At 40.6% G+C, this 27,113-nt stretch overlaps 1 protein-coding gene and 1 long non-coding RNA gene across 3 annotated transcripts in view; both read right to left on the reverse strand.

The window, feature by feature from the left end:
- The window catches only part of CIR1 (corepressor interacting with RBPJ, CIR1), a 44,534-nt gene that overhangs the window by 14,673 nt on the left and 2,748 nt on the right, over positions 1–27,113 (reverse strand). Inside the window, exons 2-7 of one of the 2 annotated variants that reach the window (XM_038421685.2) lie at positions 22,925–23,019; positions 22,198–22,271; positions 19,181–19,191; positions 19,022–19,077; positions 18,531–18,579; positions 18,223–18,340 (exon numbers count right to left, since the gene is read on the reverse strand). In XM_038421685.2, the coding sequence (XP_038277613.1) occupies positions 18,223–18,340; positions 18,531–18,579; positions 19,022–19,077; positions 19,181–19,191; positions 22,198–22,271; positions 22,925–23,019 (403 nt within the window). Of the gene's footprint in view, positions 1–18,222; positions 18,341–18,530; positions 18,580–19,021; positions 19,078–19,180; positions 19,195–22,197; positions 22,272–22,924; positions 23,020–27,113 lie in introns of both variants that reach the window. The other variant, XM_038421684.2, reaches the window with a different exon arrangement.
- Positions 6,046–8,475, reverse strand: LOC122458126. The gene is made up of 2 exons (XR_006278006.1): positions 6,309–8,475; positions 6,046–6,212 (listed from the first exon to the last, which is right to left on the reverse strand). It is a non-coding gene; the product is annotated as an uncharacterized LOC122458126 (long non-coding RNA).

A 27,113-nucleotide genomic window follows, 5' to 3' on the forward strand; every position in this document is an offset into this window, starting at 1 on the left:
AGGGGCAGAATACAGTAACTGATTTTCAGACATCATGCTATGCTTGCATAGTAGTGGCATTTACTGAATCTTGTTTTTGATTCAGAACAGACAATTTGATAGGGAAGTCACTGATCATAGGCTAACAGGTGTCATTTTACAGTCACTTTTCTAACATTAGCCACATTTTAGTGAACCCTAGTTGTTTGCATACATTACAGGTTTTACCAAAGCACAGATTGCTTATATTAGACCATGAAATTCAGATCCAAACCCTTCCTCAAGTTTGAGAGTGGAAGTTGTACAGATCCAGAGTGCCAAACTAGAAACAGACCAGTGTGGCAATGCCGACTTCACACAGGTGAAGGGAGCTGGAACAGGAGTTCTGGTTTGGGACAATTTCTAGTTTAAATGTGTGTTCTTTTTAATCTAAAAGGAACAACTCTAAGATCCATCATTATAGAGCCTCCATAGATATATGCTGATGGATCTGTGAGATGGTATCATTTGAATAATGCATTGTTTTTGGAATAACATTTGGCAAAAAACAAACTGTCTACTCTCTCCGATCCAAAGAGGACCTGAGATTACATGCTACTGTAATATTTCCAAAATTGTATTTTTCAGATGGAATAAACCTACAGCACTGTTCTACTTTGCTTCCTATGCAGCAATGATTCCAAGAACATGCTCTTATATTTCACCGAGGGAAACTGATAACTATCATCAATCAAGCTTTAGACCTGGTCCCTCTAGCATCTTCTAAAGAAGAGACAAGAATTTACTGGATTACCTATTCAATGTAAACTCTGCAACCGATGTTTACAAACCAGACAATCCTATTGGTCAAAAACTACATAGCGAAGCATAGGAGTCCCTGGACTGGATTGCAATGGGAAGAAGTATTTAATTGTGCAGGTCACCAGGATGAGCTGATCATATTATTGTCAGATCTGAAGTCACAAAGTCTTGCTGTTCTTGGTGACTTAATTGACTATAAGAAAAGGAATACGTGTGGCACCTTAGAGACTAACAAATTTATTTGAGCATAAGCTTTCGTGAGCTACAGCTCACTTCATTGGATGCAACTGTAGCTCACGAAAGCTTATGCTCTAATAAATGTGTTAGTCTCCAAGGTGCCAAAAGTACTCCTTTTCTTTTTGCGGATACAGACTAACACGCTGTTAGTCTGAAACCTTAACTGACTATGAAGACTCAAGACTTCTAGATTGACTCAAGAGCTCTTAACAACCAAGGGCTGTCTCTCTGGTGGGCTTTCACTGAATATACCTAGTTTGCCCCAGAGTTGATTTATTTTGGAGTTTGAATTAGAGATCCAGAACACTGCTTCCTATGGTTGGCTGTCAGGGTTCACGGTTTGAGGTGGAAGACCCGTTTTAACTGGTCTGTCCTTGGAGATGAAAGAAAATTAGCTAGACTTTAAAATTCTTGGAGGAAGTATATTGTAAAACCAATGAATTATTCTACCCAACAGCTTCTTGCAACACACTTTTTCAGTCTCTACCATTACATACTCTCAAATGTCCCCCTCCCTTTGTATCACTGGAGAAAGAAGAAAGTTGAGCACCAGTGGTAGAAATCAGAATCTGAGCTTGATCACAGGACAGAATTTTTGAATTTATGTCATGGCTGTGATGGAGATAAAAGCAGAGCTCTTTTTCACTCCACCACAAGGACAATGAACTCCCAGTCAGCAGAAACATTCCATGTCAAGACAACCTAATGCATCTCGGCTACCTTCACTAATACAGAGTTAAGCATTTCTCACTCAACTTTTCTACTACTTAACAGAGAAGACTGATTGAGTTCAGATGAGATATGCACTTTGATAGAGTAATTTTCATACCCACTGTGGGGGAAAATAGTAAGTGCAACATCTTCTATCCTTGACGTTAAATTAGTCTTATCCTTTGCGGTCCTGGAAGTGCTTCATGAACTTCAGATTAGGGCCTCTATTTGGGTCAGTGTCTCTCATGGGTGGTTAAACTGAGTGGGATGATACTGATACTATTATTGGTAGAGCTAGTCAGTGCTTCTTTGGGGGAGAGCAGAATGGCAAAATTTCTTCAATAAGCAGTTATTAGGGGGCGATTGTTTAAGAAACTGTCTCTTGATGCAGATAATCTTGACAATAATTGCCCTGTCTCACCTTCCTTTTTTGGGGAAGATTACTGTGAAGGTTTTGTCCAAACAGATTTGCCAATACCTGGAGTATTCCGATACCCTGGAATCCTTTCAAAGTGGTTTTAGATGTGGCTAAGTTACAGAGGCAACTCTGAGGAATTTCCTCCTGGCAATAGACAAAGATGAAATATCTGTGGAGATTGTGGAGTCAGGTAGAGACAAGTCAATGGGACTTGTCAATATGTTTTTCACTCACTTTTGAAAATCCCATCCTCTATTCCAGGGGTGGGCAAATGATTTGGCCTGATGGCCACATCTGGGTATGGAAGTTATATGGCGGGCCATGAATGCTCATGAAATTGGGGGCTGGGGTGTGGGAGGGGGTGAGGACTCTGGCTTGGGGTGCGGGGCTCTGGGGTGGAACCAGAAATGAGGAGTTCAGGGTGCAGGAGGGGGCGAGGACTCTAGCTGGGGGTGCAGGCTTTGAGGTGCAGGAGGATGGGACTAAGGGGTTCAGAGAACAGGAGGGGGATCAGGGGTAGGGCATGGGGGTCAGGGCACTGGAAGAGGTCAGGAGTGCAGGCTCTGGGCATCGCTTACCTCAAGCAGCTCCAGGAAGCAGCAGCATGTCCCCCCATGGCTCCTAAGTGGAGGTGCGGCCAGGAGGCTCTGTGAGTTGTCTGTGATTGCCGGCCAATGAGAGCTGCGGGGGTGGCGCTTGGGGAGGGGGCAGTGTATGGAGCCCCCTGGCTGCCCCTACACGTAGGAGCCAGAGCGGGGACATGCTGCTGCTTCCATGAGTCGCACGGAGCCATGACACATGTGGAGTGGAGCAAGCCCTGGACCCTGCTCCCCAGCAGGAGCTCGAGGGCCGGATTTAAATGTCTGAAGGGCCGCATGTGGCCCCGGGCCGTAGTTTGCCCACCACTGCTCTATTCCCTTCTCTTAGAGAAGGCCCAGATAACACATTGGGCAATTGTTCCTCTGTCCCAAGCATTCTCTTGCATGGGGTGCTGAAGATTCTAGTCTGTTAGGTTTCCTGTTCAACGTGCAAGTAAAATCACTCCTATAGCAAGGAGGCTTGGGCTGTGATGACACCAAACTGCTAATTACACTCAGTCCCTCTTTTTAATATCAGACCTCAACAAGGCAGTGGCTCGGCTCTCCCAGTGCATGTCTGAGACTGGGTCCTTGATGAGACTCAATTCACAGAAGATGATGGCTGACTGAAGGAAACATCCTGGAGATGACAGAGTTGATTTCTTGAAAAAGAGGGAATTTGCTCACCTTTTGTCATAAAGACACAAACTGGGTGAGTGAAGCCCCGTTGGATCACTGACTGCTTTTATAAGGCAGGTAACAGCTATGGTCAGAAGTGCTAATTGTCATCTACTTTCTGAGACAGATTTTTCCATTCTGATGCAGACCTTGTCATGATAATCCATGTGTATGTCATATCTAGAATCGATTACTTATCAACAAAGCTTCCCTTAACTCTTTCTCTCAGATTTCATCCAATATGGAACATGGCTGCCCACTTAGTGGTGCTTCTCACTGGCTTCAAATTTGCTTCTGGATGCAATTGACAGCAATGGTTTGAGCTATGAGGATCAATATTTGGTTGTTTTCAGACTGTGATCAGTGTAACACCAGTTATCGGGGGGGGGGCACCTGACAAATGAAACATTAACAGAACGAAGCAGTAGAGAACTGTTGGGCTTGGAGAGAGAGGATATTTGCTATCTTACAAAACAGTAACCAAGATAATGAGGAGGTTAAACCAGTCGTCTGCATGGCTTGGGTTGGAGTCCTGGTTACCTGAGTGACTACCCATCCTTACATTATATTATGGCAACTGAGATCAGCTGAGGCACTTAAGCTAACCACGCCCTTGATTTAAAGACTAAAGATGTGGAATTTTCAATGAGGGAACCTCTACACTGCTCACTTCTCCCCCAGGTTGGTTTGACAAGAGCACAAGGCCAATATAATCAGCCGTGCTTTTGCCAAAGACTATATTTGGGAGGATATTCAAGGTTTCTCTTTTTTGAGGGGCAAGGAAATGGTCTTCTTGACAAAGTTCTGTTGTTGTATTTAACAATAAACATGCCTCAGTGAATTCATCCAAGCATATTTAGTACCCAATAAACCACAATATTGAGAATTTTGAAGCATGAATTTGGGATTAATCTAAAATCTGATTGGTGCCCAGGCTAAGTGAAAATTTTGGTGGGATCCTACTGTTTACAATCAAAGTGCTCAGCTGCAGATCTTTAAGGAGGGTTTTATTTGCTATGCATTTTCTGATGGTACCTAAATACAGATGACTATTTACACAAATTTTCTTGGTAGTCACATTAAACAACTTTTTCTTAATAAAACACTATCCTAGATTAAGTAGAGCACAGAATTAAGTTCCGCTTTCCTATTGCATGCTAACTGATTTTTATCAAACAAAAACTGGTATTAAAAGCACCATGTTATTCGCTGCTTTCTGGAGCACTCGGAGTTTCATTTCTCTAATGATGCTTCTACATTTTTTGAAGAAATTGAGCCAGTTGTGATTCTTCTTACTATCTCCAACCATTTTCATTCCAAAACTTATTATTACCCTATCGCAGGTGTGTGAAGGCATCCATTTTCTCCAATGGAATTAAATGCTCATTTATATTATATGCCATGACCACAGCTTTGGAGTCATCCAAATATGAAACTAACTCTGGTGTTTTATTATAACCTCTTGTTCCTCAAAGTAAATTCCATTACCAAATTTATATGGCATATTTTAAATCTGTGTGTACCACTTTCTGTAAGTGACGTTTTGGAATGAACAAATATTAAAACATTATGAAATAGTTCCAGGATTGTGAACAGACCACTGATGTATTCAGAAATTAAAAGCTGCTGTTTGAACTCCATAAAGCATCAAAAGAACAAATAATTGACAGATGCTGGTAGCTAATTAGAAAAATAAGGGTTGTATAAAATCAAGCAAACTTTTGGCGGCTAGCTGTACTTTTGTGGATAATTAGTAAATACAAATACATATACATATACACACAGAATACCAATTTGTAATCACAACTGATATATATTATATTGCATACAATTTTTACCTTATCTTGATTATGAACCTTAGAAGTTATGCTTGTATCAGTAAAAAACCATTCTAAACCAGACTAGCCTGAAGAAGCATTTTGATTGCCTAATTTAACTTTGTAAAGGAGTAGTAAATCTTATAGTTGGTCTCTGTAAACCTCACAGCTGGAACATTCTAACACTACCTTGCAGTTTCCAGTGATCAAAGTAAGTTACTTTATATATCAAACTAAGAATTTCATAATGAAAATAATGCAACATCAGGGGGTGCAGTTATCATGAAATAATTACACTCCTGGGAGATTACAGATAAGGCTGTTCCCAGGGGTGTGATTATCCCATGATAACCACATCCACTGAAAATTGCCTTATTGCAAAAATAATCTCTATTCACTGGTGAAATATTATTCAATAGGAGATTTTTTTTAAAGTTTTTTTTTTTTAATCTTGAATCACCAACTGAATATGTACAATGGTCTGTACGCAAAGAAAAATAAAATGAAAGTAACTCAGTACTGGATTATTGTTTTCTTGTTTGCTGCAGTGTAGCCCTACATTTTGGATCTTGAGAAACAACTGTCTCCCCTCACAGAACAGGACTGATTAGCAGTAGACATGTGCTTTAATTTGTATAGGCCCAATCCTGTAGCAATTCCACATGTGAAATCCTCACTGAAGTCAATGGGAAGTCTGCACATGGAGCAGATACGGTATCCAGTCTGAAAGAGCAATGCAAGTCTGTTTGTATGTAAAGAGGAAGATAAGTCCAATAAGTGGTATGTTCCTTAGCATACCACTACCAAAGGCCCAAATGCTTTTTTAGTTAACTATTAAAACAATTTCAGTTTTTACAGGAGTGACAGTTGTTGTTGAATTGCAACTTAATATGTCACACTTGCATAGTGCTTTTTATGTACCAAATGTTTTCCAGACATTATTGAATCAGTCCTCACAACACCACTATGAGCTAGGTAAATAGGATCCCAGTTCTATATAGATGGGCAAAAAAGAAAAGGAGTACTTGTGCCACAAGTACTCCTTTTCTTTTTTGCGAATACAGACTAACACGGCTGCTACTCTGAAACCTATGTAGATGGGGAAACTGAAGCAAAGATTTTAAATGACTTGACCACACAATCCTAATCTTCTTTTCATTCACTTGCAACTCAAAAATTCTCTTTGAGGCTGAAAATAGTCTCAGCCTAGAGGAGCAGCTTTTTTGGGTTTTACGGCGAAGGGGCAGCTGGGGTGGAGGATTGGGGATGAGATGTGAAATTCCCATTCACCTATTTTGGGGATGGGGCAGAGGAAACAATTTTTAAAAAAAGGGGGGGGAGTTAACACTGTACAAAATACCTAAAACAAAAACCAGAAATTTCTAATGAGCCTGTTTAGACATAAGAATATAAGAATGGCCATACTGGGTCAGACTAATGGTCCATCTAGCTCAATGTCCTGTCTTCTGACAGTGGCTGGCACCGGATACTTCAGGGGGAACGAACAGAACATGGCAATTATCAAGTGATCCATCCCACCACACAGTCCCACCTAAACTAATTAATGGTAAAACCATTTTGTTGAGTAATCAACAAAAAGCAACATTCTAGAAAAGTTATTTATACACACAAAATTCAGTACAGGCAATTAAAAGTTACGAGCACTGTTCTTAAACATCTAAAGAACAAAGTGAGTAGGATTTTAAAAAGAAACTTCTAGCAGTAGACTACCCTAAAACTGTCATCAAGACATCAGAAATAGCTGAAATGTGTGAAATTATGCTTGACAGCAGATCATCATGAAGTATAGCATTTATAGTTCTGCTCATCCCCTTGCCTCAGTCTCTTCAACAAGATCCACCCAGCACCGCCTGAATGAAAACTTTTGCAGTATTTAAATTGTAAATAAATAATTTTGGCTTTCAGTGAGATTTAGGAGCATTAGGCACTTTTCAAAATTTTACCCTTAGACTTTATCAGACGTAGAACTAACATTTCAAAGAACATGATAATTGAAACAAAAACAGTCTTCCATTAATGCCGAGGGGCATCTTAACATGGTAGTCTAGTCATCAAATATTCCTCTCTACTTGGTTTCCCAATAAGGACAAATCTTTGAGCAAGTGCAGTGTTCAAAATTTCTCTTACATAAGGCAAGCACCATCTCTATGTCCATCCAGTAAAAGCTTGGTAATGATATATTGCTACCATTTTATTTGACAGAGTTGGCCTAGAAAGGAAATATTTATCCTGTGTTTAAGAGCCCTTATACTCTACAGAACTTTGAAGACTTTAGGACTAGGTTATAACATGATTGATTTCATACATAGCAACATGATTATCACATGGTTGCTAATCATGTGGTTGTAGTATATTTCAACCCTTCTTCTGAGCAGGCTGTAAACAGATTAACACTACTGATCTACTCTATAGACAGGACAAGGCAGGGCATTGCTTGTCTTCCCATGAACCCAAGGTATGTCTACATTTGAGCTGGGAGGTGCATTTCCCAGGTCATGTAGATTTACATGATCTAGCTCTGCTCAAACTGGTGGAGAGGGGACTTAAACTGGGAGTCTCCTGCCTCCCTTTGTGAGTGCTAAACCACCAGGCTACAGAGTCACTCTAGTATTTTCTCTCTTTGGCCCAATGATTCTTTCATTATTTATTCGAAGTGGAAGAGCTTCAACATGAGGCCAGAAAGCAAGCATGACAGTAACTCTAGCTGGTGGTTAGAGCACTCAGCTGGGAGGCAGGGGGACAGAGAATCCACTTTCCCTACTCCAAATACTTACGTTTTTAAATTATTTACCCAGAGGGGAACAGCTTCAACAGAAGAGACTGAGAACTGAGTAAGGGTCTCAAGTTGCAGTAGGGGAGGTTTAGGTTGGATATTAGGAAAAAACTTTTTCCACTAGGAGGGTGGTGAAGCACTGGAATGTGTTACCTAGGGCGGTGGTGGAATCTCCTTCCTTTGAGATTTTTAAGGTCAAGCTTGACCAAGCCCTGGCTGGGATAATTTAGTTGGGGATTGGTCCTGCTTTGAGCAGGGGGTTGGACTAGATGACCTCCTGAGGTCTCTTCCAGCCCTGATATTCTATGATTCTATGCAGTGGCTAGGACACTGACCCGAGAGGTGGCAGATCCTCGTTCAAATCCCTCCTCCACTTCAGATGGAGGGCAAACTTGAACCATGAGTCTCCCCATTCCAAGTGGCACCTTAGAGACTACCAAATGTATTTGAGCATAAGCTTTCATGAGCTACAGCTCACTTCATCGGATGCATTCAGTGGAAAATACAGTGGGGAGATTTATATGCACAGATATATATAAATGTGTATATAAAACTCCCCACTGTATTTTCCACTGAATGCATCCGATGAAGTGAGCTGTAGCTCACGAAAGCTTATGCTCAAATAAATTTGTTAGTCTCTGAGGTGCCACAAGTACTCAGTTTCTTTTTGCGGATACAGACTAACATGGCTGCTATTCTGAAACCCATTCCAAGTGTGTACCCTAACCACTGAGCTAAAAGTTATGAAGGAGGTCCTCCGCCTCTTCCTTCCCTGGCATTTTGTATAAGGTTCTCTGTAGGATCCAATCAGATAGAAAAGTCTGAGACATTTACTGGATCAGGAATCGCAGGCACATTAGGAAAAACAATGTGCATCTTCCCCTGGTTCACGCATCATTCTGAATCTTAGGCGCCTGGCATGGGGCTGCAGGGTGCGTGCTCAGACAGGCAGATGCACAGGCACTTAGAGAACTTTTACTGCAAAAATTTGGGCACTGGGTGAGTTTACAGAATTTGAAGGTAGGTAAGTGGAGGCTTTGCGAATCCCAGCAGGGCCTGATTCTGGGATTTGGGCGCCTAAAGCAGCAGTTAGGTGTTTAAGTCCTTCTGTGAATCTAGTCCCTCGTGTCTAGAACAGTGGTCTGCACATGCAGCTCTCTCTGTGTTATTTGGGCTGCTTCCACACAATCAATCAATTTTATATATACACACACAACCTGTATGGCACTGAGGATGCCACATGGGCCGCAGCTGTGTGCTGATTGGGCCGCAAGCAGCCAGTGTGTTGAGAACAACTGGTCTAGAACTTTACAAAAATTCAGTATTAACACCCCCCCACCCCCAAAATCCCATCCCACATCACAATTCTTATTTAGGGCTGGGGTTAACAGTCAAAACAAATGGAAGTGCTTTGGATTATTTGTGTTTTATGTGGATTTCTGCCAGCTTTCTAAAATTATACGGCGAGAACATTTATTTGCTGTATACTGAAAAATCACAAGCACTTGGATTTTTAACTAATGCTCTCTTCATAAATTTTTCAGGTATTATAAAGAAAGTAGAGACAGTATGTATTGAGCACCTGGATTTGGGGGAAGAAAGAGGAGTCAAAGATGACACCAAAATTACGTGCCTGGGCAGCAGAAAAGACAGTACAATTGTCAACAGATGGGCAAGGACTAGCACAGGAAAAAAAGTAAGCAAATCAATGGGGAAAAACAGCAACTGTCCATGGATCCCATGTATGTACATTAATAATTAACCATTTAGAGTCTGTATTAAAGCTACAGAGCATATAACTAGTGATATCAAATACAAAGACTCAAGAATTCAAGAATCAGGAAATTCATTGATGGTCACTCACAGCAACTAACTTAAGCGCCATTTGCATATGTAGGTGTAAAGCTTTCCTTCTCTATTATGGACAAGGAAATCCCAGAATGCAGTAGAAACCACGTGTATTCGTCTGTGGATGGGAGATGGACAAATATTTGGGGCACAGGGAAAAATGCAGGGAACCAATCAGGGGATCTGCAATCTGTGTGTTGCAAATAATTAGGGCTATCGATTAATCGCAGTTTTAATCACACTGTTAAACAATAGAATACCAATTGAAATTTATTAAATATTTTGGATGCTTTTTCTACATTTTCATATATATTGTATTCTGTGTTGTAATTGAAATCAAAGTGTATACTATTTTTGATTAAATATTTGCATTGTAAAAGTGATAAATAAAAGAAATAATATTTTTCAATTTTCAACCTCATACAAGTACTGTAGTGCAATCTCTGTTGTGAAAGTGCAACTTACAAATGTAGATTTTTTTTGGTTACCTAACTGCACTCAAAAACAAAACAATGTAAAACTTCAGAGTCTACAAATCCACTCAGTCCTACTTCTTATTCAGCCAATCGTGAAGACAAACAAGTTTGTTTACATTTATGGGAGATAATGCTGCCCACTTCTTACTAACAATGTCACCAGAAAGCAAGAACAGGTATTTGCATGGCACTTTTGTAGCTGGCATTGCAACGTATTTGCATGCCAGATATGTTAAACATTCATATGCTCCCCTTCATGCTTTGGTCACCATTCCAAAGGACCCGCTTCCTTGTTGTAGCATGTGCAGATACTGGAACCAATCCATCATAAAATTATCTGGGCCAAAAACTGGAAGGGCCTTTCATCTTATCTGTAACTGCTAGACACAGCTGACTAAATATTCAAAAAGTCCTTTCTATGTAAAAGGCTAATTCATGCCTACCATCCAGACAGTAGAGTCTCTGTTCCTCCCTGTTAGCATGTGGTTTTGGATAGATGACCAGTAGGAAGATATCCTGGTTACTAGAGAATTGCGAGACCACCTTTGGCAGGAAGGCTGGGTGTGGTCACAGTTGAAACTTGTCCTTGAAGAAGACCGTGTAAGGTGGCTCCAAAGTAAGGGCTCGAATCTCTGAGATCCTTCTGGCAGAAGTAATGGCCACTAAGAAGGCCAATTTCTAGGATAGGTAGAGTAGCGAGCTCATTGCCAGCAGTTCAAATGGAAATCCTATTAGACTTGCAGGCAGCAAGCTGAGGTCGCAATGAGAGAGTGGCTGAGTACCTGGGGGTATAATCGCTCCAAGGCCCTTACGAAAATGACCACAGATCGATTTTGAGAAGACAGACCGGTTGCTCACCCATGAGTGAAAAGCCGAGACTGGACCCTAATAGATGAAACTGTTAGTTGTTTCAAGTGTACTAAATAATCTAGAATGAAAGGTAGCGTTGACTGTGTAGGCAAAACCCCTTTCTGTGCAGACCAGATTGAGAATACTTTGCCAGGAAAGTGGCTCTAGTGGATGGGTTTCTGCTCCCTAACAGCACCTCGCAAACAGGCCTGGAGCATGCTAGTTGTGCAAGGTTCAGCCATGGAGCTTCAAGGCTGTGAGTGAAAGGGACTCTAGGTTCAGATGACATAGGCAGCTGTAGTCCTGGGAGATCAGTTCTGGAAACAGAGACAGGCAGATTGGCGGTTCCACCGAGAGGTCCAGGAGGGTGGTGAACCAGTGCTGACAGAGCCAGACCAATCAGGTTAAGATGCAACCCATCCCTTCTGACCTTCAGCAGTACCTTGTGTATGAGGGGAAAGGGAGGGAATGCAAAGAAGAGATGGCCCATCCAAGGGAGTAGAAAGACATTTGCGAGCGAGCTCAGGCTGTGACCGAGGCAGGAGCAGAACTGAAGACACTCCTTGTTGTGCTTCATCACAAACAGATCTATATGGGGAGTCCCCCACTTCTGGAAAATGCCTTTCACAACATCTGGATGGGTGGATCATTCATGGTGGTTGGAGAAGGATCTGCTAGATGATCTGTTAGCTTGTTCTTCAACCCTGGAAGATAGGAGGCTTCAAGGTGGAATGAGTGGGCTATGCAGAATTCCCACAGGCAAAGAGCTTCCTGGCATAAGAGAGAGGAGTGTGCGCCACCCTGCCTGTTTATATAAAACATTGCTGTTGTGTTGTCTGTAAGCGGGGTTGAAACACCTGGCAGGCTAGGCGCAGTGATCCGAGTTTCCTCATGTTGATATGTTGAGGGAGCTCTTCTGGAGACCAGAGGACCTGAGGGACCCCAAGTGAGTCCCCCATCCCATCGCTGACACATCTGTAATGAGACACATTGATGGTTGGCAGCTCAAGAATGGGACTCTTGTACGTACTCCCCACAGGTCCTGCCAGCAAAGAAGGGTGGTGATCCCAAGGAGGAAGTGAGATCACCATGTCCAAATGGTTTCAGCCTGGCGCATATACCGATGCCAGCCAAGTCTGAAGAGTTCTGAGCTGTAATCTTGCATGTTGCATTACATAGGAACACGATGCCACAGGCCCCAGAGCATCAGGCAGTTTCTTCCCGTGGTAATGGGGTGATTTTCAGGTTCTCTCTGAGTACCCATAAAGAGCTTGGGATCGGGTTTCTGGGAGGAAGGCTCTTGTCTGGACCGAGTTGAGGATTGACCCGATGAATTTTATCCTTTGAACCAGGGAGAAGGTAGACTTCTGAATATTTATCAACAGCCCCAGGTCCTGGAAAGTTGATTAACTTTACATTTGCCTCCACTTAGGCCTTAGTCTGACCTCTGATCAGCCAGTCATTGAGGTAAAGGTAGACCTGAACCCCCTGCCTCCTCTGGAAGGCTGCAATGACTGCAATTCGCTTTCTGAACATACGAGGGACCGCTGACAGGCCGAATGGGAGCACAGTAAATTGATAGTGCACATGGTTCACGATGAATCACAGGAACCTTCTGTGAACGTGAAAAATTGAAACGTGAGAATAAGTGTCCTTCAAATCAAGGGTGGGGTACAAGTTCCCTGGATCCAGAGAAGGGATAATGGAGGCCAAGGAGACCATGCAGAACTTCAACTTCTTCATGAAGCTGTTGAGGTTCTGCATGTCCAGGTTCAATCTGAGATTGCCATTGGCTTTCAGAATTAGGAAATAACGGAAGCAGAACCCCATGCCCCTTAACTCCAGTGGAACCTTCTCCACTGCTCCCGCCCTTAGGAGTGACTGTACCTCCTGGGCTAGACATTGCTCTTGTAAAAGGGTGCCTAAAGAGGGAGAGAGAGGGAAGGTGGAAAGGAGAGGAACAATTGAGTTGAAGGGTGTTTCCCAGTCCTATCATGCATAGCACCAAGCAATCTGAGGTAATGCAAGCCCTCGCCTGATAGAAGTGGGACAGCTGGTCCACACAAATTAGGGAAATTGGATCCAAATGTCCTGGTACATCAGCACCAAGCATCCCATCAATAGGCCTGCTTAGACCCTGCCAATTACCCTAGGGGGTGCAGGCATGGAGGCTGACATGGACTGGGATGGAGGCCTCCTTTTATAGCCTCTACTTTCTCTTACAGTAGTCTTGTCTTGACTGTAGCAGGTAGAAGCAAGCCACCAGTTGGGGCTTATAATGCTTCCTAGAAGGAGCTGGAGTATGTAACACTACGGATTTCAGGGTGTCTTCAGACTATGCAACTTGGCATCTGTTTGCTCAGAGAAGAGTGATGTGCCTTCAAAGGGAAGGTCCAGCAATGTCTGCTGCACCTCATAGGGTAACAGAGGACTGAAGCCATGAGCTTTTCCTCATAACTACAGCTGAAGCAATGGATCAGGCTGCATAGCCAGCTGTGTCCAAGGCTGCCTGAAGGGACGCCTTTGCCACCAATTTTCCCTTCTCAACTAGGGCCGAGAATTCACCCCTGAACTCCTGTGGCAATAGTTCCTTAAATTTTGCCATTGCGTTTCAGGAAATATCATCATAATGGGTCAGGAGCACTTGCTAGTTCACGATCCGGAGCTGGAGACCAACAATTGAGTAGACCCTTCCTGCCAAAAAGGTCTAGATTTCTGCATCTTTGGTGTTGGGAGTTGGCCCTTGCTGCTCCCGCTCATTAGCTGCTGAAACCACCAGAAAATCCGGTGAAGGATGAGTGTAGAGCAATTCATACCCATGAGTGGGAACAAAGTACTGTACTTTTTCTCCATCCTCTTCGTCGTTGGTTGCAGGGATCTACCATAAGGCTTTGATGGGGTCCAAAATGGCTTCATTGAAGGGCAAATGCCACTAGAATGTCCACCATGCCATGGGAGGATTCTGTGATCTCCTCCACCTGGATCCCCAGGTTTTGAGCTCCCCTCTTGAGGAAACCCCTGATGTGCCCTATAATCATCTTGGGAGGGCACTACACTTGTTCCTGAAACCGCCTCATCAGGAGGAGGAGGAGGAGGAAGCAGCCTGCACAGACAAGGGGCATTGTTCCTCACCCTCTGCACCGGACAGGTCTCACAGTGCCAGGACTTGAAATTTGGCACCAGGCTTGGTACTGGGACCTAGTCCCGGTTCTAAGGGAGATGGTGGGGAAGCTCTAGACTCTTATAAAACAGAGTAGAACCTTCTGGACTGTGATCCCTGGACTGGTGGAAAAGTCCAGGGGTTCCAAAACAGCCACTGTAGTGGCATCTGCCACTGCACTGGTGGCCAGGCCACCAGCGGAATGCTTTGTCACATGTCGACCACTGGGGAATGCCAATCAGAGTGGTGTCAGCTCCTGCAGGAGGCATATGACTCTGCCTCCGAAGAGTCACTTCTTGGCAACCAGGGTGGAGTGGCACTGTCCGGTGCTGGCAAGCAGAGCCAGGAGGGAGGAGATTGGTGCGGTGTCATCATAGGAGGTTTCCCTTTTGATGGCGCCTGGGGTCTTGGTGCCACGTGGCTCTTATCTCTGGTGCTGCCGCTGATAGCTCCAGAATGGCGGGGGATGGCGGTACCGGGAGTGACAGTGATTCCCTCACTGACTTAAATGCCTCTGGTGTGGATAGTAATGCTAGAGTATTTGCACTGTGATGGCTCTCTCTTGGTGGAGTCCAAAGGTGCTGGACTCAATGGCACCCTTCCAGGGGCCAGAGTTAATGGTACTGTCCACACAGCTAGTATCTCCGAGTGGCCCAGCATGGGTCGCACTCTGCCTAGCATCTCTGTGTCCAACAGACCTTGGGGTTGGGGATCGCCTGCAGTCAGTTTTCCTCTGCTTGTTTCTTGAGAAGCGTGCTGAGAATCCATGCAGGAGTGGTTTTCTTCGGCACCAGGGTGACTGTTGGTGCTAGGAGTCTTGGGAAACAGAAAAGTCCTTCCTTGGCATGGGAGAAGCAGAACTGTGCTCAATCTCTCAGAGGTGCTGGGGTGCTTTTTACTGAAGCCAAAGTACTCTGGTGCCGAGTTGGCCTGGCTTGGCCCCGAGGAGCCTCCATGAGGAAGAACTTGAGTCTGATGTCCCTGTCCTTCTTAGTACAGGGCCTGAACCCTTTGCAACATTTCTACACGTGGGCCTCCCCCAGACCGTGACCCCCATTCCAGCTGCCTCAGCTAGCAGGCATTGGCTTATGCCATGACACACACAGCTTAAACCCCAGAGACTGTGGCATGCCCTGGTGCCGTGGAAGGGCTAACCCCGCAAAGCGGGGTCTGCTAACTAACTAAAACTTAACCACTACAAATAACTATATACAGTAAAAGAAAAAATCCCCTGAGAGATGTACTTGCAGGAAAATACAAGGACGAGCTCAAGTTCCAACAACTGTTATGGGCAGTAAGAAGGAATTTAGGAGGGGGCGGCAGGTCAGCAGGGCCCTTTATACCATCGCTGTGAGAGCACAACACCAGGGGGCACCAGAGACAACCTGATGGATACCACTAAGGGAAAAATCTTTCTGGGGCGAGCACACACCTACATTGGAATGGACATGAGCAAGCACTCTAAGAAGAATGTTAAATCTGCTACTGCATAGATTCACAAACCAAACTGGCTTTCTTCTTGGGGGGGGGGGGGGGTTCAGCAGCAAGGGCTACTGCAGCTCTGAGGCTATCGTAATAGCTGGATTGTAGCTCTATGGTGGTGGCTCTGCTACTATGGGGAAAAGCAATTACTTCCTCCCAGATCTCACTTATTTGGGCTATGCCCCGAGTTCAGGATTTGGCTCGTATTATCCTGTTTTTCTTGTATACAGCATTAGCTTTAATACACTGGTGCATGTGCAATGTGGCTGATTTAGGACTAGATGAATTTAACTTCTGTAATTTATCTTTCCACATTAAATGTTGCATTTACATAGAGGGAATTTTAAAAAATGTTCCAGGAAGGCCTAACTCTCCCTCTATTAAATTAATGGTAACAGAATTAAACCAATGCTGAGAGCCTCTGAAAATCCCAACTATAGTGCTTTGCATTTAATTTCCTTTTAAAAAAAAAAAAAGGGGAAGAAGAAAAAGAAAAGTACCACTGTGTCTTATATTTAATTCAAGAGATCACACATGCAAACAAATTTAAAATATGCACTCTAGATTTGCCCCAAACCTGACCAGTCATCCCTCTACACTCACTCCTATTTTAAAAAGGCATCAGGAGTTGCTCAGGATCACACACTTTCTTTTAGGGTCTAAAGCTGAAAATTTCAAGAAGTGATTGTACTAGGAGGTGCTTGGCTTCAGAGCACACAAACTGTGGAATTTATAGTGCTTATGTTCAAACACAAGGTATGTCAGATGTACTAAATCCCTTTCACTATGCTCTTAGCTGTTGCTTGGGAAGATGCCCTGGGGACAGGTACCTGACTAGGAAAAGGCCTGGCACACTCAGAGATTACTTAGGGTTGATGACAAACTAGTTAGGTTTTCAACAAACAGACACAGAAAAGTGACCTTGGTGCAGTTATGAACGGGAATACAAATAAGCACAATATGATGTGTGAGAACGCTTATTTACAAGCGTTTTTAAATTTCACAAGAGAGTATTTGAGGATTATATGCATCAAGATTGATTTCAGCACAAATTGAATTTTCTGAGTATAAAACATGTCTCACTAGTAATAGCTGTAAAGTATATTTCCCCATCCCCCTACACCAGTAAAAAACTTTCCAATCAAAATTTCTTCTAAGCTGTAAACATTATAAGCCATTGAATACAGAGGCTCAGAAAGACTGCCATCTCATCTACAACTATACAGTTACTATTATCATGGTATGATCTTCTGACAATGCTTAAAAGCAAAGCAGCATGATATACTGTTTCTTGAAGTAAAGCTTTATGGCACTTCCCTTCAATAAAGGAACACTTTTTGAATTAGTCCCTTTAGATAAGGCAAATCGTCAACAGGCTGACTATGCAAAAAACTAATAGTTATTACAAGAAAGTGACATAGTTTAGCTTCTATCCTTGGCCTCTCTGCTCAGAAAGTTAACCAGGGTGCCAACTGTAATGGCGTTCCTGAAGAAATGACTTGTGAATACATTTCATTCTCAGACTATAAAATTCTCTATAATCTGCAGTGGAATGTGCCACAGCATGAAGACTCCATGTTTTTGTAACACACCTCTTCAGTGCAACTAGAATCACTCTTAGATACTTCATTATGACTGTGAAAGTGTCACAATCTTGGGTCAAATTACTGAAGACAAAAATTTAATTCCCCTTCAAGCATTCAAAGTAAATATAGTGTGCTATGTATTAATCACATATGCGTCTGATTAAAGGATGGTATGCTCTAAAAATAAAATGCAGCATGTTTCTAGTCAACAAGAAAGATGGCAGAACAAAATCACTCTTCTTGAAGCAGTGAAAACTTAACACGAGGGGAAAATGTGGCATTTAGAAAACTAAGCCTCAATTACTTGTCGATTAATTTATTTAGGCACTTCAGAGATCTAAGAAATTAAGACAAACTATGTCACCAGTATGAATTGGTGTTTCCTACTTCTCATGCCCTTATGGTTTGAGTCTGAATTGTGGTTACTTTATTTTGATAGTCCATTTAACTGATTAGTTGATCAACATGGAAGCATCTTTTTTTCTATTCAGAACTGAAGTAGACATCACAAGGCTGCATCAGAACTAGATGCCTACATAAAGGGAAAAAGCAATGTCACCAGGACAATGTTCAGGGGATTTTACTAAGATACTTACTACTTAGATAATTAGATCTTTGGAATCTAAGATATGATCTAGAAATTACAACATTTAGAATCAAGGATTCTTGTTTCCTATTTCATCTACCATTTGAAACGATGTATCTGTACATTCAACATTTAGATTTAAGAAATGCCTTCAAGATTTATGGTCAGTCCTTTCTGAGATGGACAATTACAAATCATTTTAAATACATTTCTAGTGCCTACCTGATCCATCATTGGAAACTGAACTTGCATTAATTCCAGAAAGACCAAACAAAGGGCATTCTCGGTCAGTGTTTACATGACCCCACTTGTGGCATTTAATACACCTCACATTCCGCACCTGACAAACAAACAGCATAGACATAATTGAGTTAACAATAGAATTTCATGTCTTCTAGTAATTTGTTATGTTCTTAAGTCTAAGGAGCTGTTTTAACTTACTGAATAAGATACGATTAATGTGAATGTCATGTAGTTAGACAAATATTTGAAATACACAAAAGACTCTCAAAAAGGTAAATATAACTTGCCTGGATACCAAATGGCTGATCTCTGATGTTCATGTCATCCTTAGCATATCTGTTGCATGCAAAAAGAAACAGATTAAAGTCTTAAGAGTAATACAGTCAAATAACCAGAAAAGTTTTTCAAGCTATCATATACAAAACTACTACAGAACATCTCATTGTTAGATGTATAGGATGCATATCTATTTCAAAATCAAAGTATCTCAAACAAAACACAAGTCGGAGGAATTTCAAATAACTTAAAGGTGTACTTAAGTATTTGTACTAAAACAGGTGTTTTCAAATATGCACCCAGAACAAAAACCAAGAGAAAAATAGCTGATTAGAACACACAAACTCCTCTGTTTTAAAAGCTTGACTAACCAGCCATGAGGCCATGACAGAATAAGAGAAACTACCTGCCTGAAAGGTAACAGAAGGAAAGAAAGCACAACAAAATGGAAACTAGCTCCAAAAAGAGTGGATTTCTATCCAGATAAATAAATAGTTCTTACTTTTCTCGTGGGGCTACTTTCTGCCATTCAAATTTGTACTCCGTCTCTCCCTCTTGCTGTAAAACATAAAATACAAGAATGTTGAAAATCTCACATCAAGTTTGAAAGTTATATTAAGCAATTGTAAAGAAAGTGTTAAGAATTGATGTGTTGGATTACCTCTTTGGTTTCTTCTTTGAAGAACAGAAAAGCATGAAAAAAAATAAGACAAGACATTAATCACAGATATAGCCTGTTGTGGATATCTACATTGGAAGCAGAACATTTGAATGGGTTATAATATTGTATTAGTGCCTCGAAACATAGGTATAACATTTCCTCCCCTCAGACTTTTCAAACTAACACAACAAAGGAGCAGGAGGACGTAGCTGAAGTTATATAGCCCTTTTGCAACTTGGTGCTGAGCTCTGCATTCATTAGTAGTAAATACAAGTGAAGTTCAGAGTAACAAAACAACCTAATGTGCCAGTATCTAGGGCCTTGATCCTCCTAACACTTATGCACAAGCTTAACTTCACTACTTTGAGTAGTCTCATGGATTTCCACAGGGCTAAGTATTCTAATAAAGTCAGGCATGTGCTTATGTGTTTACAGGATTGGGGCCTACATTTTCAATTCTTGAGAAAATACTTAAAAGAAGATTTCATAGTGAATCATTATTACACAAAATGAAATTCATGTTTATCATACAAAGATTTTGACTTAAGGAAAACTCCACTGATACATTACAGTGAGTTAGATAGGCACAGATCCTTTAAGATTTAAAGTTTAAGTCAGAGACTCTCAATCTTTCCAGAGTACTATACCTCTTTCAGGAGTCTATTTTGTCTTGTGTACCCACAAGTATCCCAAGTTTCACCTCACTTAAAAAGTGCTTGCTTACAAAATCAGACATAAAAATACAAAAGCGTCATAGCATACTATTACTGAAAAATTGCTTACTTTCTCACTTTTATCATATAATTATAAAATAAATCAAATCAAATATAAATATTGTACTTACATTTCAGTGTACAGTATATAGAGCACTGTATGAACTTTTAGTTTGTATTGACTTCGCTAGTGCTTTTTATGTAGCCTGTTGTAAAACTAGTCAAAATCTACATCAGTTGATATACCCCCTGGAAGACCTTTGTGTATCTCCAGAGTATGCATACCCCTGGTTGAGAATCACTGCTTTAACTATGTGCAAATGCTAGAACATTAAGGATTTCTTAGGTTTTTCTAAATACGTCTTTATTCCTAGATAACTATTCAGCGTCTCTCTGCAGGGGCTGCTTTCTCAATGATACAGTAGAGCCTCACTAATTCTCACTTAGCTAAACACAAATCTGATTATTCTTACATAATCTCTACCAGCCTCACTCAACTTTCTAGTAATTGAACAATAGTGCTGTAGTGAGATCTCATATTACTGGTTATCATTACTTTTACAAATATACTCACCTACATTTACTACTAGACTATGAAATAAAATAAATAATTAAACCTAAACTGTACTTGTCAATATAAATAAACACATTTTGTGACAAAGGACTATTCTTGTTAATTTACAAAATGTAGTAATTCACAATCAGTGTCGTTAGTAAGGTTCTGCTGTACTTCCTAGCAGGGGCACAGGTTGCCGACATGAAGAGGAACTGAATCAATTAGTTTTCTCTTTAGAAACCACTGGAAATCAGTTTCATTGTTATTGTAAGGCAAGTTCTAGTTATATTAATTTATTTGGTTAAAAGTAGCATAAAAACCAACTAGAAATGTAGTCATTAAAACAAAACAAAATGTTATTTCAGGTACTATGCCTGTCCCCGAGTCCCTTGCTTATTTTTGTAGTTTTACAATAATTGTAACTTAAAAGAAATGTTTCTCACTACAAATTAGTGAGGGCAAATTAGAAAACAGGGGAAACCTATTGACTATACCAGGGAGAGAGAGAATCCAACTATACACAAAATGCTGTCAGACACACAAAGTAAACTAACACAAAAACTAAAGGAAAACAAAATGTCCTGTATTTCAGAGGTAGTCATTTTAAGGGTTACTTGTAACAACAGTAAAGCTAAAAGATTACATTTGTGTCTAAGATGGTTTAACTTGACAGTCTTTTTAAAAAACCGGTTTAAGAGCTTTTAAGTTAAATTACAGAACTTACTTTACAACAAGGAAACTGTCTCATTCCAAGAGCTTCTAATGTGGATTCAGATTCCCTCTGGTCATACTGACAAGATGTGGGCTATTTGTTTATTCTGATTAAATGTTATATGCTTTTTAGCGATGCACTCTTTTGTAATTAGAAGAAAATCTTAGCATGTTACATTAGACTCGTTAAAGTACTACCTTATTCATACTAGACACTCACTTTTAACAACAAAGAAAAAAACCCGCCAGTGTTCTATATATCTACCAAACACTATTACAGGCAGATCCTACGAGAAAGGTTGCCTGACACTCCCCATTATAAGACCATGTTTCAGTCACTTATAACAACTTTCCCAAACTTCAATCATTTGGGTTGAAATTTCCCATGCCAGGTTTCTGCCTCAGGCTGAGATGTTTTTTAAGTTTCAGCAAAAAGCGTAAGGCATTTCTGAGAACACTATTAGGGTTAAATATGTTGTTTTGCCCAGGATAATATAAATAAATAAAATCAATCTTTACAACCATTTCAGTGAGACGCTCTAGCACCACCATGCTTTGGAGCAAAGGCTTGAAATTTGGCAGGGGAAACAGGGATCTTTGTCAGGGATGTACCTTCTGCTGATCTTGTAAAAATATTTTTACTTAAAAAAAAAAAAGTTTCTCATTCCAGAGAACTTTGGAAAACAGTTTTCCTGTATCCGATGAAGTGAGCTGTAGCTCACGAAAGCTTATGCTCTAATAAATTTGTTAGTCTCTAAGGTGCCACAAGTACTGCTTTTCTTTTTGCGAATACAGACTAACACGGCTGCTACTCTGAAACCAGTTTTCCTGTAGAAAGGGTAGTATGAGGTCATGTCATAAAAGACTGCGTATCTCTTAATGCAAGTGCACAAAGGTTGCCTGGCCAACATTAAGTATGACATTTCCTAACTTTTGAGCTTGACTTTGCAACCTTAAGGTTTACAACAGTTTTTTTGTGCGAGCGCACAATATATTTAAATCAAATTTCCCACAAGATGTTAAGAAATCAGAAGTACCTTTCTTTGCTCCTGGTGGGGCCTCATACATAAAATTAAGACCATTCTTGACACGCTCATCACCCATAAGCAATCTAAATTAAAAGAACAGAGTTTAGGACATATCATGGCAAATACACAAATTTACATTATTTACTGAAAGAGTTATTTTAAAATAGACATGAAAAGCGCACAAGGAAATTGTGACAATAATTCACAATTTCCCATTTGTTAGTGTTAATATTACAGATTAAATATTAAAAGAATATAGAGATTGATCAATGGTTTTGCAGGCACTGCTACATAACACAATACATGAATGTTTCAGAAGATACCTATCTCACTTCTGTGCTAACAGCATTATGAAAAACAGACCCTGGCTGGTACATTTGCACCACACACATTTGCAGCAATCTCTGGTAATTTGCTGCTCCAAGCAGAGACTGTAGTATTACATTTATATGAATCAGATGAATACTCATAAAACTTTTGGAGTATTAGTAGAGCAAGCAGAAAAATGATGGTCCAAAACAAAAAGGACGGACCAAAATCCATATGACCCCTGCTTAAGTAGACTCAAATTTATGAATCACTGTTCAAAATTATGAGAAACTTTTAGGACTATAGGACTTATGGAAACCAGGTGGTGATGCAACTTCAAGAACCTGAATATGGGCTATTTCTTGATACCATAGAATACAGAGAGGGAGGAAAATTTAGCTTTTGTTAATACTACAGAAGTTCTCACCTATTATCATAAGATTCCTGTTCTTTAAGGTATTGTTGCATTAGTTCTTCTTGTTTCTTCTTATCATACGATATTTTCTGTTCTGCCATCCATACCTATTTAAAGCACACACTAGTTAAAAATTAATCTTAAATGTTAATTACACACAAGTAAAGTCCTATTATAGCATAGATGCACATAAAACAATATAGTCTCACAGTCTACTTTTATATTAACTAGGACTGTCAAGCAATTAAAAAAGTAATCGCACTGTTGAACAATGAATACTATTTATTTAAATATTTTTGGATGTTTTCTACATTTTCAAATATATTGATTTCAATTACAACACAGAATACAAAATGTATAGTGCTCATCTTATATTTATTTTTTATTAAAAATATTTGCACTAAAAAAACAAAAGAAATAATATTTTTCAATTGACCTACTACAAGTACTGTAGTGCAATCTCTTTATCATGAAAATTGAACTTACAAATGTAGAATTATGTACCATAAAAACCTGCATTCAAAAATAAAACAATGTAAAACTTTAGAGCCTACAAGTCCTTGTTCAGCCAATCGCTCAGACAAACAGGTTTGTTTACATTTGCAGAAGATAATGCTGCCTGCTTCTTTTTACAATGTCACTTGAAAGTGAGCACAGGCGTTTGCATGGCACTGTTGTAGCCAGCGTCACAAGATATTTACATGCCAGATGCACTAAAGATTCATATGTCCCTTGATGTTTCAATCACTATTCCAGAGGACATGCGTCCATGCTGACGGCGGTTTCTGCTCGATAACTATCCAAAGCAGTGCAGACCAAAATGTTCATTTTCATCATCATGAGACAGATTGCACCAACAGAAGGTTGATTTTCTTTTTTTGGTGGTTTGGGTTCTGTAGTTTCTGAATCAGAGTGTTATTCTTTTAAGACTTCGGAAAGCATGCTCCACGCCTCGTCCCTCTCAGATTTTAGTAGACACTTCAGATTCTTAAAGCTTGGGTTGAGAGCGGTAGCTATCTTTACAAATTTCACATTGGCATCATCTTTGCATTTTGTCAAACTTGCAGTGAAAGTGTTCTTAAAACGAACAACGTGTGCTGGGTCATCATTCAAGACTGCTGTAACATGAACTATATGGCAGAATGCGGGTAAAACAGAGCAGGAGACAACAATTCTCCCCCCAGGAGTTCATTCACTAATTTAATTAACACATTATTTTTTTAAGGAGCATCATCAGCATGGAAGCATGTCCTCTGGAACGATAGCCAAAGCATGAAAAGACGTATGAATCTTTAGCGCATTTGGCATGTAAATATCTTGCGATGCCAGCTACAACAGTGCCATGCAAATGCCTGTTCTCACTTTCAGGTGACGTAATTAAGAAGTGGGCAGCATTATCTCCTGTAAATGTAAACAAAGTTGTTTGTCTGAGTGATTGGTTGAACAAAAGTATGACTGAGTGGACTTGTAGGCTCTAAAGTTTTACATTGTTTTGTTTGAGTGCAGTTATGTAACAAAACTCCCCTACATTTGTAAATTGCACTTTCATGATAAAGAAACTGCACTACATTACTTTTATGAGGTGAACTGAAAAATACCATTTCTTTTATCATTTTTACATTGCAAATATTTGTAATCAAAAATAATATGAAGTGAACACTGTACATTTTGTATTTGTGTTATAATTGATTTCAATTGGTATTCTATTGGTTAACAGCATGATTAATAGCAATTAATTTTTTAACCACAATTAATTTTTTTAGTTAACTGCAATTAATCGACAGCCCTAATATTAACATGATTATAATTGTGATTTGCTGCTTATGATCAAACAACATCTACAAATATTCATATAAACAAAATAGAATAAAAGGATGCCTGTACAAAATTAGATGCTATAAAATAATGTCCAACTATGTCTGTACATGCAGCAAACCATCATATTGCAAACTGATGTAGATAAGTGAGGTATCATTCTGAGGTCATTTTTCAACAGATGTGCACATCATCAAAAATAGCTAAAATCAAAAGTTGGACTGTAATAAGATAAGACTTAAGGCATTTTAACCCACAGAAATGAAGCAAATAAGATTAAATAAACCGTATAAGAGGATAATAAGATGAAGCAATACTACCATCATCCAACTTTAGGTTATTTTCCTCTATGGAGATGCCATAGAAATTATAAAAAATGAATTGTCAAATTATAGCTTTCTTATCTCACATGTGGCAAGAGGAGGAAGGTCACCTGGATTGGGATGGGCTGCTGGAATAAACATCTCGGAAGGGTAGGAAAAACAGTCAGTCCAGAGCTCGCTGCAGTGCTACAACAGCTCTGTGCAGGAGCACTAGAATAGGGGAAGCCAGGGGTCCATTGCTCCTCCACTTTTTACCAGCCACAAGTGCAAGCGATGGGGGGGGGGGGAAGTGTCAGAGAGGGGCAGCTCAAGGGGGCAGGGCCTCAGGGAAAAAGGGCAACATGAGGGAGCACAGCCATGGTTCAGGTGCCCATGGCCCTGTCAATTTTAGGGACCTTCCATCGCCCCGGGCTCTGTGGATCAAGACTGCAGCCTAAATGTAGGTTTCTGAACAGCAGAATAAATCTCACCCACCCTGGATAAGGATAATCACGTGATAATCACCTAGCAGCACTTTGATCCTTTACAAACTATTACGTTATTTAATAACAAAAACTGCACATATGCATTTACATGTACAGATTTGTACAATGGTGAGCTCAAAACAGTTACAAAATATACCAGTCATTGCCTGTTTCCTCCCTTTCCCAGGACTTCTGCCAGTCAGGTGGCGGGGCAACTCTGACTGAAGCTGATTAAGGGATATAATGAAGGCACATATCATCCAACTGCTCTGGCCATACACACTCTCTCCAGCCAGCACTGCCCACCACTGGGACAGGAGGTCAGGGCTCCCTTGTACTGCCCTGATCCCCTAAACAAACTTTTTCCTGAAGAGACACCTTCTGTCAGGGTCTATGCTCACTTCTGTCAATGAATCTGTTCCAGGCCCTCATCTGTTATTGGTGCAATTTTCTATCTTGTGGCTGTAAGCTTGAGTATACAATTGTCTCATCTTTATGACTTACATTGTATATTAGAGGCAAAGTAAGAGGTCACACTTCAGATGGGCTGTTAAATCCAGTTATTTTATACTCATCATACATTGATTTTTAGGTGCAGATTAATCAATCTCATAGCAAAATCTTAAGTACAGTCCTTCTTTCAATGAAGCAATAATTAGCTACCAATAATTTGTTAACTGAAAATGCAGTTAAGTCACAATCTCATGTTTAAAAATGCAGAAATCAAGAACATATTTCCAACTTCTATATGTCAATGCAGGTAACTCTTAAAATAAGGGAGCTGATCATGCAAATATATGTACTAATAAAAAGAACAGGAGTACTTGTGGCACCTTAGAGACTAACACATTTATTAGAGCATAAGCTTTCGTGGGCTACAGCCCACTTCATCGGATGCCTAGAATGGAACATATAGTAAGAAGAAATATATATACATCCAGATAACTTGGAAGTTGCCATACAATACAGACTAACACGGCTGCTACTCTGAAATATGTACTAATGTGGCAATATCATATCTGTTTCCAAATTAGAGCCAAGATTAGGACTTTATGTGCTATAACCAGCCCCACCCCCACCATTTGTCTACCCTAGAGATTTCCCTCCCTCCTGATTAACTGAAAGTACTTAACATACTTGTAAAGGTTAGTCGGGATGTTCCCCAAACGTTTGCTACAAATACAGATGTCTAGAATAGCCTTTACAAACCCCTTAACTGCCTGGAGTTAATTGGCAAACAAGGTAAGGGTTTGTCTACACATGGATTTATTCTGGAATAGCTAGCTACCGACCATGTGTGATAACTCTTATGGCTTGCCTACACTTAAAACGCAACTGCAGCTGCATCATTGTAGTTCTACAGTGAAGACACTACCTATGCTGACTGGAGAGGTTCTCCCATTGGTGTAGATAATTGACCTCCCCAAGAGGCAGTAGCTAGGTTGACAGAAATCTCCTGTTGACCTAGCACTGACTACAGCAAAGGTTAGGTTGGATTAACTGCATTGCTCAGGTGTGTCGATTTTTCACAACCCTGAGCGATTTAGTTATGTCGATCTAATTTCCTAGTGTAGACCAGGCCTTATTGTGGATTAAGCT

The sequence above is a fragment of the Dermochelys coriacea genome, chromosome 11 (genome assembly GCF_009764565.3).
Source record: "Dermochelys coriacea isolate rDerCor1 chromosome 11, rDerCor1.pri.v4, whole genome shotgun sequence".
Lineage (NCBI taxonomy): Eukaryota > Metazoa > Chordata > Testudines > Dermochelyidae > Dermochelys > Dermochelys coriacea.